This window comes from Cyprinus carpio, chromosome A12 (assembly GCF_018340385.1).
Source record: "Cyprinus carpio isolate SPL01 chromosome A12, ASM1834038v1, whole genome shotgun sequence".
NCBI classification, from domain to species: Eukaryota; Metazoa; Chordata; class Actinopteri; order Cypriniformes; family Cyprinidae; genus Cyprinus; species Cyprinus carpio.
The window spans coordinates 7704439-7716768 of NC_056583.1; the positions used below are offsets into that span (position 1 = coordinate 7704439).

Here is a 12330-nt window from a genome sequence, read left to right on the forward strand (position 1 = left end):
GTCGGTGCATTGGTTTTTGTCAAACCCATACTCATTGAAAAAGCGTGCCTTTAGTGACAAGTTCTGCAAAATGATATTCTGTTGATTCTTGCTGATGAATATGCTGACTATGTGATGCAAACGTCAAAATATATTAGTCATACATTATGGTAAAAGTGTTTTGTGGTCATAACATAGGAGCTATGCAAAAATAAGTCTTTATTGATCCATAATAAATAATCCGTGTGAAAAGGAAAGAATGTTGTTGGTGTTTTACTACTACTACTTCAACTGGAAACTGCAGTGAATTGTTTATATAGGTATGTTTTAAAAGGCACATTTTGCCAATCCCTAAACACTCATTTCCAGGGTAAGTAGATTTCGCACAAAAAAAAAAAAAAAAAAAAAAAGCTGTGAAGTCGACCAGATTTTATGATAAACACATTAGTCCAGCTCTGTGGGACTAAGGGTAGCACTACCCTGAAAAATATGACAATGTATTGGTCTTACAAACTGCAATGAGCACTGACAAAATGTACAAAAATTTCACCAAATGTCAATATGCATGAACAAAAAGGTCACCTGTTTTCACAGCGGAACTGATCATGGCTGCCCCAGTATTGCTGTCGTCTCCTCCTCTGAGTTGGCCAGCTGTCTTTTTCAGAGCATTCATAAGGTGATGTCCAGTCAGTGTCTACAACAGATAAGTATATCAGGAACCAGTTTGTTAGAGTTTTTGTGAGGTTGCTTACTGGCCCATGTCAAACCCCCCTCTCTATGATATTCAGGTCTCATATGTATTGTGCCCTTCCTGTGATACAAGACTAAGGAATTTATTTGATTGTTTTATCATTAACCAAGTCTAAGTCTAAGACAACAATAATAATGACAAACAGCAGAATAAATAAGACATTCTATAAGGAAATACTGTACTGTATGGCATTCATTGGGTCAAACTATCAATGGTACAGACATAATTTGATATAATTTATTAACTTAAAAAATAACCTTAAAGGGACAGTTCAGCCGTCAAGTTGTTACTAATCTGTATGCATTTCTTCCTCTGCTAAATACAAATAAATATTTTCTCAAAATATGTGTAACCAAACAGTTGATGGTCCCTGCTGACCTCCATATATTACTTATTTTGTTTCATATAATGGAAGTCAATGGGAGCCATTAACTGTTTGGTCACCCATATTCTTCAAAATATCTTCTTTTAAGTTCTTCTTTTATGAAATGCATACAGGTTTGGAACAAATTGAGGGTGAGTAAATGATGACAGAATTTTTTTCATTTCTGGCTAAACTATCCCTTTTAGGAGAAAATAAGGACAGATTCACAAGTGAATTTACACTCCTACACCGTCAGAACTTCTGACAGCTCTGTATTCATTATTCAGATACTGCAGAAAAAAGGCTCTAGTAAAAGCTCACACCTGAACCTGATATCTAAAACTCCACTCGAGAATGACATCAAACTCTGTCTCTCCCTCATATAAAGATACCACAGTGATGGCATATAGCACAACGTTTGCTGAGAACTTGCTCCGAAAGTATTGAGTCAGTTTCCCTATATTTACATGTACTTAATTTAACATTATAAAAATCTGAATTTACATACAGTAGTGAAGAAATGTCCCTTTTCAGGATAAACATTTTTTTGTAAAAAAAAATAAAAAAAAAATGCTTTGCCTATCTTTACTGAAATGGTTTAAACAAATGTTCTTCATAACTGTTCAATGAACCATAAACAATTATTCCTCATGCAGCTGTGGAACAGTCCTTAGGACACAAAAGGTTTTGGCATAATAGGACATTAAAGAGACCTTTCTACTGACTCTGAAAAACACCAGAAGAAAGATGTCCAGGGTCCCTGCTCACCTGTGTGAACATGCATTAGCCTGCTGCAGTGAGGCATAAAGAGTGCAGATATGGCCAGAGCAATAAACTGCAATGTCCGTAATGTAAGACGCCTAAGTCAGTGCTACAGGGAGACTGGAAGGACAACTGATCATTCTTGCAGACATGTAACACTGTGTCCTCCCAGATCTGATCAAGAACTTGCAAAGTGGCTTTGGTGGTAGAGTGGGGTAACATCTCACAGCAGGAACTGGCAAATCTGAATACCATTATAATGTATTATAAATACGGGCTTCATAGAAAGTGTTACCAGATGTTTTTGCAGAGTTTATATCATCACTCACCACTGTCTAAGGATGCATCTCCAGACAAGTCCAAATCCAACATGAGGTCATCTTCCTCCAGGTCACATGACTCAACATTCTCCAGGTTGTTGAGAATGTCTTAAATGTAATATGTAAAAAGAGAGTTAAGCCAGGATCTATGCTATATGACAGCAGACCTCAGTCTAACAATTTCAAACAAGTTTTTGTAAAGAAGCAGGTTAAATTCTTTAAGACAAATGTCTTATATTTGAGAAAATTATTCTCTACTTCGGTATGAAAAAAGTGGGATTTTTTCTTTTTAATTCCCAGAGCTGCAACACAAACTATTTCAGTGTGGAATGACATACAACAATTTCTTCAGGAAAAATAGGTAAATAAATATATAAAACAAAACAAAACAAAACAAAACTTCTGTCTTCTAGAGATTTTTTTTTTTAACAAACATTTTCTTATATACAAAATTAATAAAAAATTAATTTGGAATTGGCAAGTGAAAATAATTTGAACTGTTGAATATCCAAGAGGGCGGCGCGTCCACATGCAGCGGCTTCTCTCTGTCCCAGCAGAACGGTGTTTTCGTGTTTTTTGTCTTGTGAATCGCAGTGTTTTTGTACGTCGTCATCGCGTCTACCTGTCTTTAAGCACGCATACAGTCGTGAGTTTCTGCTGGATGTCGGCAGAACCGCATTTTTAGAGTTAAACTCCGCACACGCGGAACAGCTGCAGGCCCTCGGTCTGCTCCGGAGGCCTACATCATCACCGACCCCCACTGCTGCATCTTGCCCACAGCAGAGGCGTTACAAGCGGCGTGAAAGGAAGCAGAAGAGGGGTAAGCGCAGAGGTATCCGGGCTAGGCTAACGGCTAACCCACACAAGCCATCTATCCCCACCATCGTACTGGATAACGTACGCTCTTTGGACAATAAACTGGACTACATCCGATTACTGCGTTCAACTCAAAGGACTGTAAGAGACTGTTGTGTTTTTGTGTTCACGGAAACATGGCTTAGCAACAGCATTCCGGACTGCGCTATTCAGCTCGACCAGCTGACGTGCTATCGAGCAGACAGGCTTTGTGTTTACATCAATGATGCGTGGTGCCGCGATGCTGTTGTGATCTGCAAACACTGTTCACCCCTGGTGGAATATATGATTATTAAGTGCCGGCTGTTCTATCTGCCGAGGGAATATACTGCCATACTGCTCGTTTCGGTTTACATTCTCCCAAACAACAACAACAGCAACAGGAACGATGCACTAAATGAACTGCACCAGCACATCAGTGAGCAGCAGACAGCACACCCTGATGCTTTTCTCATCATAGCTGGGGATTTCAACCATGCTGACTTAAAGAGTGTGTTTCCAAAAATACACCAACACATTAATTTTCCAACAAGAGGTAAAAACTTAGACTTTGTTTACACCACACAGAGAGGAGCTTACAAGTTCCTGGATGTGCACATCACAGAGGACCTCTCCTGGACCGACAACACTGCAGCACTGGCCAAGAAATCACAACAGCGTCTCTACTTCCTCCTCAACCTGAGGAGAGACAGAGGCCCACCCCCCATCATGTACACCTTCTACAGAGGCACCATCGAGAGCATTCTGACTAGCTGCATCACTGTGTGGTATGGGGCCTGCAACGCGTCCTGCCGGAAGACTCTGCAATGCATAGTGAGAGCAGCTGAGAAGATCATTGGTGTCTCTCTCCCCTCCCTCCAGGACATTTACGGAACCCGTCTCACTCGCATAACCCCCGGGATCGCAGGTGATCCCACCCACCCGTAACACATTTTCTTCAGTCTGCTGCCATCAGGGAGGAGACTGCGGAGTCTCCAGGCCAGGACCAGCAGACTGAAGGACAGCTTCATCCATCAGGCCGTCAGGAAGCTGAACTTGCCCCCCCCCCACGGTCCCTCTTCTGCCGCAGTCAACACTGAACTATGAACCCCCGCCCAGATCCCACATCCCCAGGTCCTTCCATCCCCCCTTCCACTAACATACGATGACATGCACCAGTCACTTTGTGCAGCATTGGTCTGCTCACTACCTCATTCACCATGGAACTGACGTCATTCTAACACCTCATCAGTCAGTTTAAATAAAATAACTGCTCTTGAGCCCTTTTGTCACTTTAATCAGACTGAATAAGCTTTTTTTTGCACTAAAAATATTTTTATCTGCACTGTTTGTTCACTGGTTTGTACTACTATATGTGCCTTGCGCTGCTTTATTTAACTTTATTTTTATTATATGTCTTTTTTACATTCCCTTATTGTATAGTTATATCTTATATTTCATATTTGATCTAGATTTTTAGGCTCTATTGTTAGTGTTATCTGTATGCAGCGGGGGTCTGAGAGTAACGCAATTCCGATTCTCTGTATGTATGTACTGTACATGTGGAAGAATTGACAATAAAGCAGACTTGACTTGACTTGACTGTTAAAATGGTCAGTGGCATTGATTGGTTTTCTCTGTACACAATGATTGTAAGTTCACTATTTTGAAAACATTAATTTTGCTCAATTTACAAGAACAAATGCATATGTAACAGTTTGCACTTCCTTCATCCCTAAACCATCCTTACAACATAGAAACGAAAACAACAACAAATCGCTTTTTCAGGAATAGGGGTGTAGAAGATGCCCTTTAGCTAAAAGAAGAGAAAAACAAATTTAAAAGATAAGGATGGGTAATTTCAGGATGAGAAGGCAATGGGCAGAGTAGACTTCTCTGAAGGAGAAAGGAAGACAACTGATGTGTATTCAAGCAAGGAACAGTTCTCATATGGTGGACTTCCATTAAATGACTTTTCCCCATGACTGGCTATCTACTCACGGCATGATAATATTTGCAAATTCAGAGGGTAAAAGACGATTTCAAAAACGTAGGATAAAATGAGAGGTTTCTTGGAGTAGGCTGACTGTTTTTGGTTTATTGAAATATTTTGACAAAGCAAAAAAAGGCCACCAAGGACCAAAGTCAACAAGCAGCTTGACTTTAATTCTTTGTTTTATAGTCTTGGCCAGTGAAATACAGCCATATCACTGTCTGATGATATGATGCTAAGTATTGTTAGGTTAATCACTAGCACCTGAGTAACAGTTTTGAGGTAACCAGTCTTCACAGTCACACAGCCTATACAGTAAATAGACCTACTTTTTAAGTGTGAGATTTAAACTGTGCAAGTCAATAAAAGTGGGCAGCTCTGACAAAACTTCCGCATGACCACTTGCACATACACAGATTTACTTTTACATTTAGTAATTTTGCAGACGCTTTTATCCAAAGCAACTTACAATTGGGGGATAACATGAAGTGATTCTTCTTAAAGAGGCAAACAGATACAGGAAGTGCTTGTAATACCAAGTTTAAGACATTGTTCAAATAAGTACAAGCTAGAAAGAGAAGTAATAAATAAAGAGAAAGACTTTTTTTATGATGGTGAAATCAAGTAGCTTCGGAAGAGATGAGTTTTCAGCTGTCGTTTGAAAATTGTCAGGGATTCCGCATAACGGATAGGGGTGGGAAGATCATTCCACCAGCCAGGAATGGTGAACGAGAATGTTCTGGAAAGTGATTTTGAGCCTCTCTGTGTTGGTACCACGAGGCGTCACTCACTTGCAGATTTCAGACTTCTGGAGGGGATGTAGATTCGTAGTAGTGAGTGGAAGTAGGCGGGTGCTGAGCCTGTGGCTGTTCTATATGCAAGCATCAATGTCTTGAACTTGAACTTGATGCGAGCCGCAATCAGTAGCCAGTGCAAGGAGATAAAGAGAGGTGTAACATGGGCTCTTTTGGGCTCGTTGAAGACCATTCGTGCTACTGCATTCTGAATCATTTGTAGAGGTTTGATTGTGCTTGATGAAAGTCCACCCAAAAGAGCATTGCAGTAGTCCTGTCTAGAAATGACAAGGGCCTGGACAAAAAGTTGTGCCACATGCTCTGTTAGAAAAGGCCTGATCTTTCTGATGTTGTGCAATTCAAACCTGCAAGATCGAGCAGTCTTTGAAATGTGGTCTTTGAAGGTCAGCTGGTCATCAAAGGTTACACCAAGATTTCTGACTGAAGTTGATGGGGTAAGAACCTAGCTGGATGGAGAAATCATACTGTAGAGTTGGAGTGGCAGGGAAGACAAGAAGCTCAGTCTTTGCCAGGTTGAGCTGTAGGTAATATTATTTTCATCCATGCCGAGATGTCCGCCAGGCAGCCTGAGATCCGTGCAGCTACAGTTGGAACATCTGGTTGAAATGAAAGATAGAGCTCTGTATCATCAGCATAGCAATGGTAGGAGAAGCCATGTGCCTGTATGATGGGACCCAGTGATGTCGTGTATACGGAGAAGAGGAGGGGTCCAAGAACTGATCCCTGAGGAACCAGTGACAAGTTGATGCGCTTTGGATACCTCCCCTCCCCAAGCCACCCTGAATGACCTACCAGTGAGATAGGATTCAAACCAGCGAAGTGGAATCCCTGTGATGCCCAGTGATGGAAGGGCAGACAGGAGGATCTGATGATTGACAGTGTCAAAAGCAGCAGACAGATCCAGCAGAATAAGAACTGATGATTTGGAATTTTGCAATCCGCAGGGCTTTCGTGGCTGACAGTAGTGCAGTCTCAGTTGAATGGCCACTCCTTAAACCAGGCTGGTTAGCATCCAGTTTGTTGTTCTGTGAGAGAAACAATGATATCTGGTTGAAAAAAACTCTTTCAAGGGTTTTCGCTATGAATGGAAGGAGAGAGACAGGTCTGTAGCTATCTGTAAGTGAAGTGCTTAATGTAGGTTTCTTGAGCAGTGGGATTACCCGAGCCTCCTTGAATGTAATTCTGTGAGGAGAGACATGTTGATAATGTGTGTGAGTGCTGGTAAAAGTGTAGGAGAGATTGCTTGGAGGAGGTGTGAGGGGATTGGGTCTAGAGGGCTGCCTCAGTGAGGGGACAGAAGGAGAAGATGGGAGTTTTAGCGTTGGGTGTGGTTGGTTTGAGGTCCTGTGTGTGTTGGGCTGAGAACTGACTACTGATTGTTTTGACTACTGATTATTCTGGTTTTGTCTGTGAAGAATGTGGCGAATCATCAGCTGTTAGGCCATCCTTAAAAATATTTTGGTTTGCAGTAACAGTAAAAAAAAATAAAAAAAGGGGGTCGGTAGGTAGGTCTAATTTTTTTATTTTTTTTTTCAAGTTTCAATGTAAAAAAAAAAGTTACAACATGGCTGTGTTTACGATTAGAAATGTCAACAACAACAAAAAAAATCGCATACGTAGGCGATTCTAGCCCGAATCTGTATCTGTATGCATGAGACTGTCTGAATACCGGGAGAATTCATATTTCTGTTGTAAAAAGAGAAACGTTGTGCAGAAGTATTATTTGCTGTTATGCGTGTGTGTCCGAAGCTGCAATTGCTGTGTGATGCGTGTTCCAAAAAAAATAAAATAAAAACCTGTATGCGCTCCGAGAGAAGGCCTTTAAAATCAGTTATGTTCGTTTTCGAAACTTGTGTTAGTTGGTCCAATCGATTCGTGCAATAGATTTTCTAACATAAAGTGACAGCTCCATAAGAAAAGGTTCCAACCAGCAGCTAGCTGTCATTGTAAGCCTATAGCACAACTCCATGTATTGCCTACTCCTTGGTAATGACCATTAATAATTTCGAATAATAATTTCGCCTGTGTTACGCGGACTTCTTTCATTTATACTTCCGAAAGCGTACGCTGATGGTCCGCTCTGCAACAAATATGTAAACAAACAATTGGCCAGAATTATTGCACATCTGGCTGTCTTTATTTTCTTTTATTGACGGATTGCACAGGTTCGAGTAGCAATGGGCTTGTTCATACTGCCTGCACATGTGCAATTGTGCTTTTGAAGCCTATTGTCCGCGCGGTCATAAAAAATGGGAGGCACATGGTCGTCCGCTCAGAACCTCCGCGCACACTCTCTGATGACGATTTTTACGTCACACGCACCATAGCGGACACAAGCGGACTCTCGGATGCAGAAAGTATAACAAAGGCTTAAGGCTACGTCTACATTCGAAAAATTTAAAATGCATTCCTTGTGTTGTTGGGTGGTGGAGTCTCATTTTGAAATTTCAATTTAAAAGAAACCACTTTGATTTGTGGGTCAAATTGTAGCACGTCCTCAATAGTTTGAGTTTCCTCCACCATCATTCCAGAACTTTTTGCCAAGTTAAAGCGGTGTCAAGCTGTTTTAATGATTTTTTAGATGTATTATGGTGCCCGAACCCGTATGACTTTGAACAGTGACCGCAAACATTTTGTTTACTGCAGCCGCAGCCATCATTACCAAGCGCGAACCGTTGACTCTGACAGTGAATGAGAGTATGAGACGAAGCGAACGCACAGGCCATAGTGTGACATCCGTTAACCAATAGTGTAAACATAGATGACGTCATTGGTTTTTATTTAAAAGAAAGAACGTAGCCTTCGTTTGTATGTAGGCCTAGGCAATTTATATATTTACAATACTTACTAAAATATAATTAATATTATTTTATTGCTTTTGTATTAGCTGTTTGAAGAGTAAAAAAAAAAAATTGGTCAGTCTTAACGCAAATATACAACCGGCAAGTCGGTCGGACTAAAAGCAAAAAAAAATAAAAAACTGAGTCGGTCCTAAATTGACAGGGTCGGTCGGGTTACGGCAAACAAGAATATTTTTAAGGATGGCCTTATAGAAGTGGTGGGAGGTGGCGGAGGGGGACAGAGGAGAGAATTAAATTTTTTGAAGAGATTACGTGTGTTTGGGGCGCTGTTGATCTTGTTGTGGAAGTATGAAGATTTGGCAGTATGGACTTCAGCAGAGAAAGATGAAAGCAAAGACTGAAACATCCTCAGGTCTGCTGCCCTGAGTTTGATCCGATGGTCACGAAGAACATCGGATAACCAGGGGTTAGAAGGGACAGCCTGTGCTGGCCTGGAGGAGAGAGGAAAAATGTCATCTAGACAAGAGGTTAAAGTAGAGCAGATAAACAGATAAACAAGGCAGCACCGCTGTGCTTAAAGTGTGAATCACACAAGTTACTGTAAATGTAAATTTCACTTCAGACGTACTGCACAACTGAGAGGATGAACGCTCGCATTTTGTTCTACAGTATTTTTTGCCAGTAAGAACAGATGCAAAAAAAGAAAATCTGACCTTGGCAGTAGAAACTAAATAACAATGTATTAGGGAGTGATCATTATTTGCGGTCTCTCTTTTCTCTAGCTCTCAGAGCAGCCTCTTTTCCTCTGCCCAAGACATAGACATTGCTCCTGAATGAGCTTTACTGTCTGCTCCATTTTTGGCCTTTCTCTTCCATCAGACAGTAATTTGCTATTTAATGGTGCTCTTTTTCATTAAGACAACAAAAGACCATTTCTTATACAGCCTCCAAGCCTTCATGGAGCTACAGCCTTTCAAACATGGTCCAGATATGTCCGGCTCTATTCAAACAGATACAATTGTCAAGCTCGCTGCTTACACCAAGGAAGCTTGCTTTTCAGGGCATGCTTTTTTATAAATAAACCATTTATTTATTTGTCTCACCAACCAGTAAGATATGAAATACTGTATGCTTCAAAATAAAAAATAAATACAAAAATTTAGAAATAAAAAAGTAACTGTATCTAATTAAGAATTTGTATATCTAATAATCAAGCAATGAAGACAATGGAAATAAGTTAAACAGTGTTATTTTGCATTTGATGACCTTTTTCAATTTGTTCATTTAATTTTAATTTGTACAATCATTTTTCTATCAAAAAATCCTTTCCATTTTATTTTTATAATCCCAACCTTTCTCGAAATACAAGAAAGGAATGTGTTCAAAAGCATTCGTTTTTGCTGCGGAATCTATATTGTTATCAAGAACTGTAAAACTGTGTATCAATTTTGAAATTTTTGTATTGTAATGATTGCAATTTAAGATGATAGCTGTGTTTTGAAAGATGGTAACTTGTTTTTAACTGAGCTGGTGCAATGTGGTAGACTACCATACTACCATAAAATACCAATTTATGGTCATTTAACCATCCTATTTGCATAATTCCTTTAGTGAACTGAAGGTCACCCCAAGAGACTTTACAACAGGCCCTTATGTGGCAGTTAAGGTTTACATGAGAAACACATCTTCTAAACCTTCCCTTTGGATTTCTTGACATTGGTGTGCTTTTGAAAAAATTTTTAAGTAGTTATACTGTTATGAGTCCCAGCAGCAAAGCGGAACAAAGCAGAAAATAATACACAGCTGAAAGATTACCACAGAGAAAGGGGAAAAAAGGGTTTTGAGAAGTAGATTTTAGAAGCAGTGGGAGTAGAAGAGAAAGTCACTAATCAGTATTTCAGAAGGATTCGTGTCTCAGTGGCGTGTGACCATCTGAACACACTGTATTGAAAATCTGTACAACTCTAGGCAGTAGTTATAGGGAGGGAGACAAAAAAATAAAGGTGTAAAAAACAAACAAACAAAACTAAGTTGACTTAATGTCTGTTGTATTTAGTTCATCTGTTTTTGTTAGTTTGTTAGAGCACCAGACAAACAGTTAGCAAATTAATGAAGAACAGAACCTCAACTAAACAGAACCTCCCTTGTGACAAGGTCTATTGGTTTACAATTACAAGGGATTGCTATGACTGTGAAAACTCTTAATTAAAACATTAGCTCACTTGAAAATAATTTACTGTACTTACTTATTCCAAAACTGTTATTTCTTAATTTTGAAGAACGGTACTGTTTGCTCTTGTCCATACAATTACAATACAGGTAGGTCATAACACTTCATGTTTCATAAGAGCACCAATGAAAGTATTATTAAAGTAGTCTATTCAACTAAAATAAATTTAAATAAGGGATAATGTACATCAGCCAGTCATTATAACAAAGACAGGATGAATAAGGTCTTGTATCACCCTAAAGGTTTCAAAAACTAGTTTTGTAATCACCAATACACAGTAATTCTGCTTTAAAAAGGCAATGTGCCTTTTTGTGTTCCTGTTGTCCCATGAAATGGATTAAATAGTGGATTAAATTTTTTATATATATATGTGTGTGTGTGTGTGTGTGTGTGTGTGTGTGTGTGTGTGTGGGCACAATGCGGTAAACAGCAGGACTGGAATTGGAGAAATCTTGTGAAACTAAGCACTAGTTCAGTGTACACCATGACAGCTCTGCTGGGGCGGCACTTTGTTGTGATGCACTAGGCAGCTGCCGATATTGCTTATGGCATAGCCTTTTGTTCTTCCATGCAAAAAAAAGAGAGAAGTCATGTAGGTCATTCACACTGCTCTTTTCCATAAAATAGATGCAAACTGCGACTTAAGGCTGTTAAGCTCTAAAGACTACCATTTCAAATAGGGTTCAGAATGACATGACAAATAATTTTTTACTTTGGGTAAAGTATTCCATTAATAGAACAAATATATATATTTCTGCATTGTCTTCATAAATTGTGGCACATCCTCCCTATTTGCTGTATTTATAGTGAGTGTTACTCAGTCTAAGTTAAATTGTTGCTTATCGGAACTTGTGAAATTACTGTACAATGCACAGTTCCCTTTGTTCAGCTCTGTCAGGTCCCTAATGCCCCGTAAATATTGATAATCTAGCACTGTTCGAGAGGCTGGTGTTTCTTTGAGCCTCAAGCCTAGAGTCAAAGCAACTCAACCAAAGCAACTTAAAAGATGACCTCATTTTACTACCTAATGAACAAACCAGAAAGACCTCACAATGGAAGAAACAGTCCAGCCCTAAAGAAATAAGACCCACATACAGTAGAAGACTTAAAAATGACTTTTGCGCCTTAAAGATGTCCTGTAAACAGACTTGCATTCACATTTCTGCCCACTCTCTCCAATTTTAAAAGAGCTTCAAATAGGTCTAAGATGATCTAATATATGTTTTATATATTATATATATATATATATATATATATATATATATATATATATATATATATATATGTGTATAATATATAAATGTAGATTCCCGTATCAAATGAGAATCATTAAAACTCCCAAATATATTTTGAAACAAATGTTGTGTTACAGATTGTGTTTTGTTCAAGTTAATTAAATCAATAGTTTTTCGATAGAATAAAGAGAAAGTAAAATTATGGTATTTGGGAAAAAAGCGATCTCAGAATGTCACGACTAACCA

The 12330-nt window shown here is 39.2% G+C and overlaps 1 protein-coding gene across 3 annotated transcripts in view; it reads right to left on the reverse strand.

The window, feature by feature from the left end:
- The window catches only part of LOC109112372 (serine-rich coiled-coil domain-containing protein 2-like), a 63516-nt gene that overhangs the window by 26872 nt on the left and 24314 nt on the right, over nt 1-12330 (reverse strand). For all 3 annotated transcript variants that reach the window (XM_042767365.1, XM_042767364.1, XM_042767366.1), the window contains 2 exons: nt 2186-2285; nt 562-673 (listed from right to left, as the gene is read on the reverse strand). In XM_042767365.1, coding sequence (XP_042623299.1) covers nt 562-673; nt 2186-2285 — 212 coding nt within the window. The remainder of the gene's footprint in view (nt 1-561; nt 674-2185; nt 2286-12330) is intronic.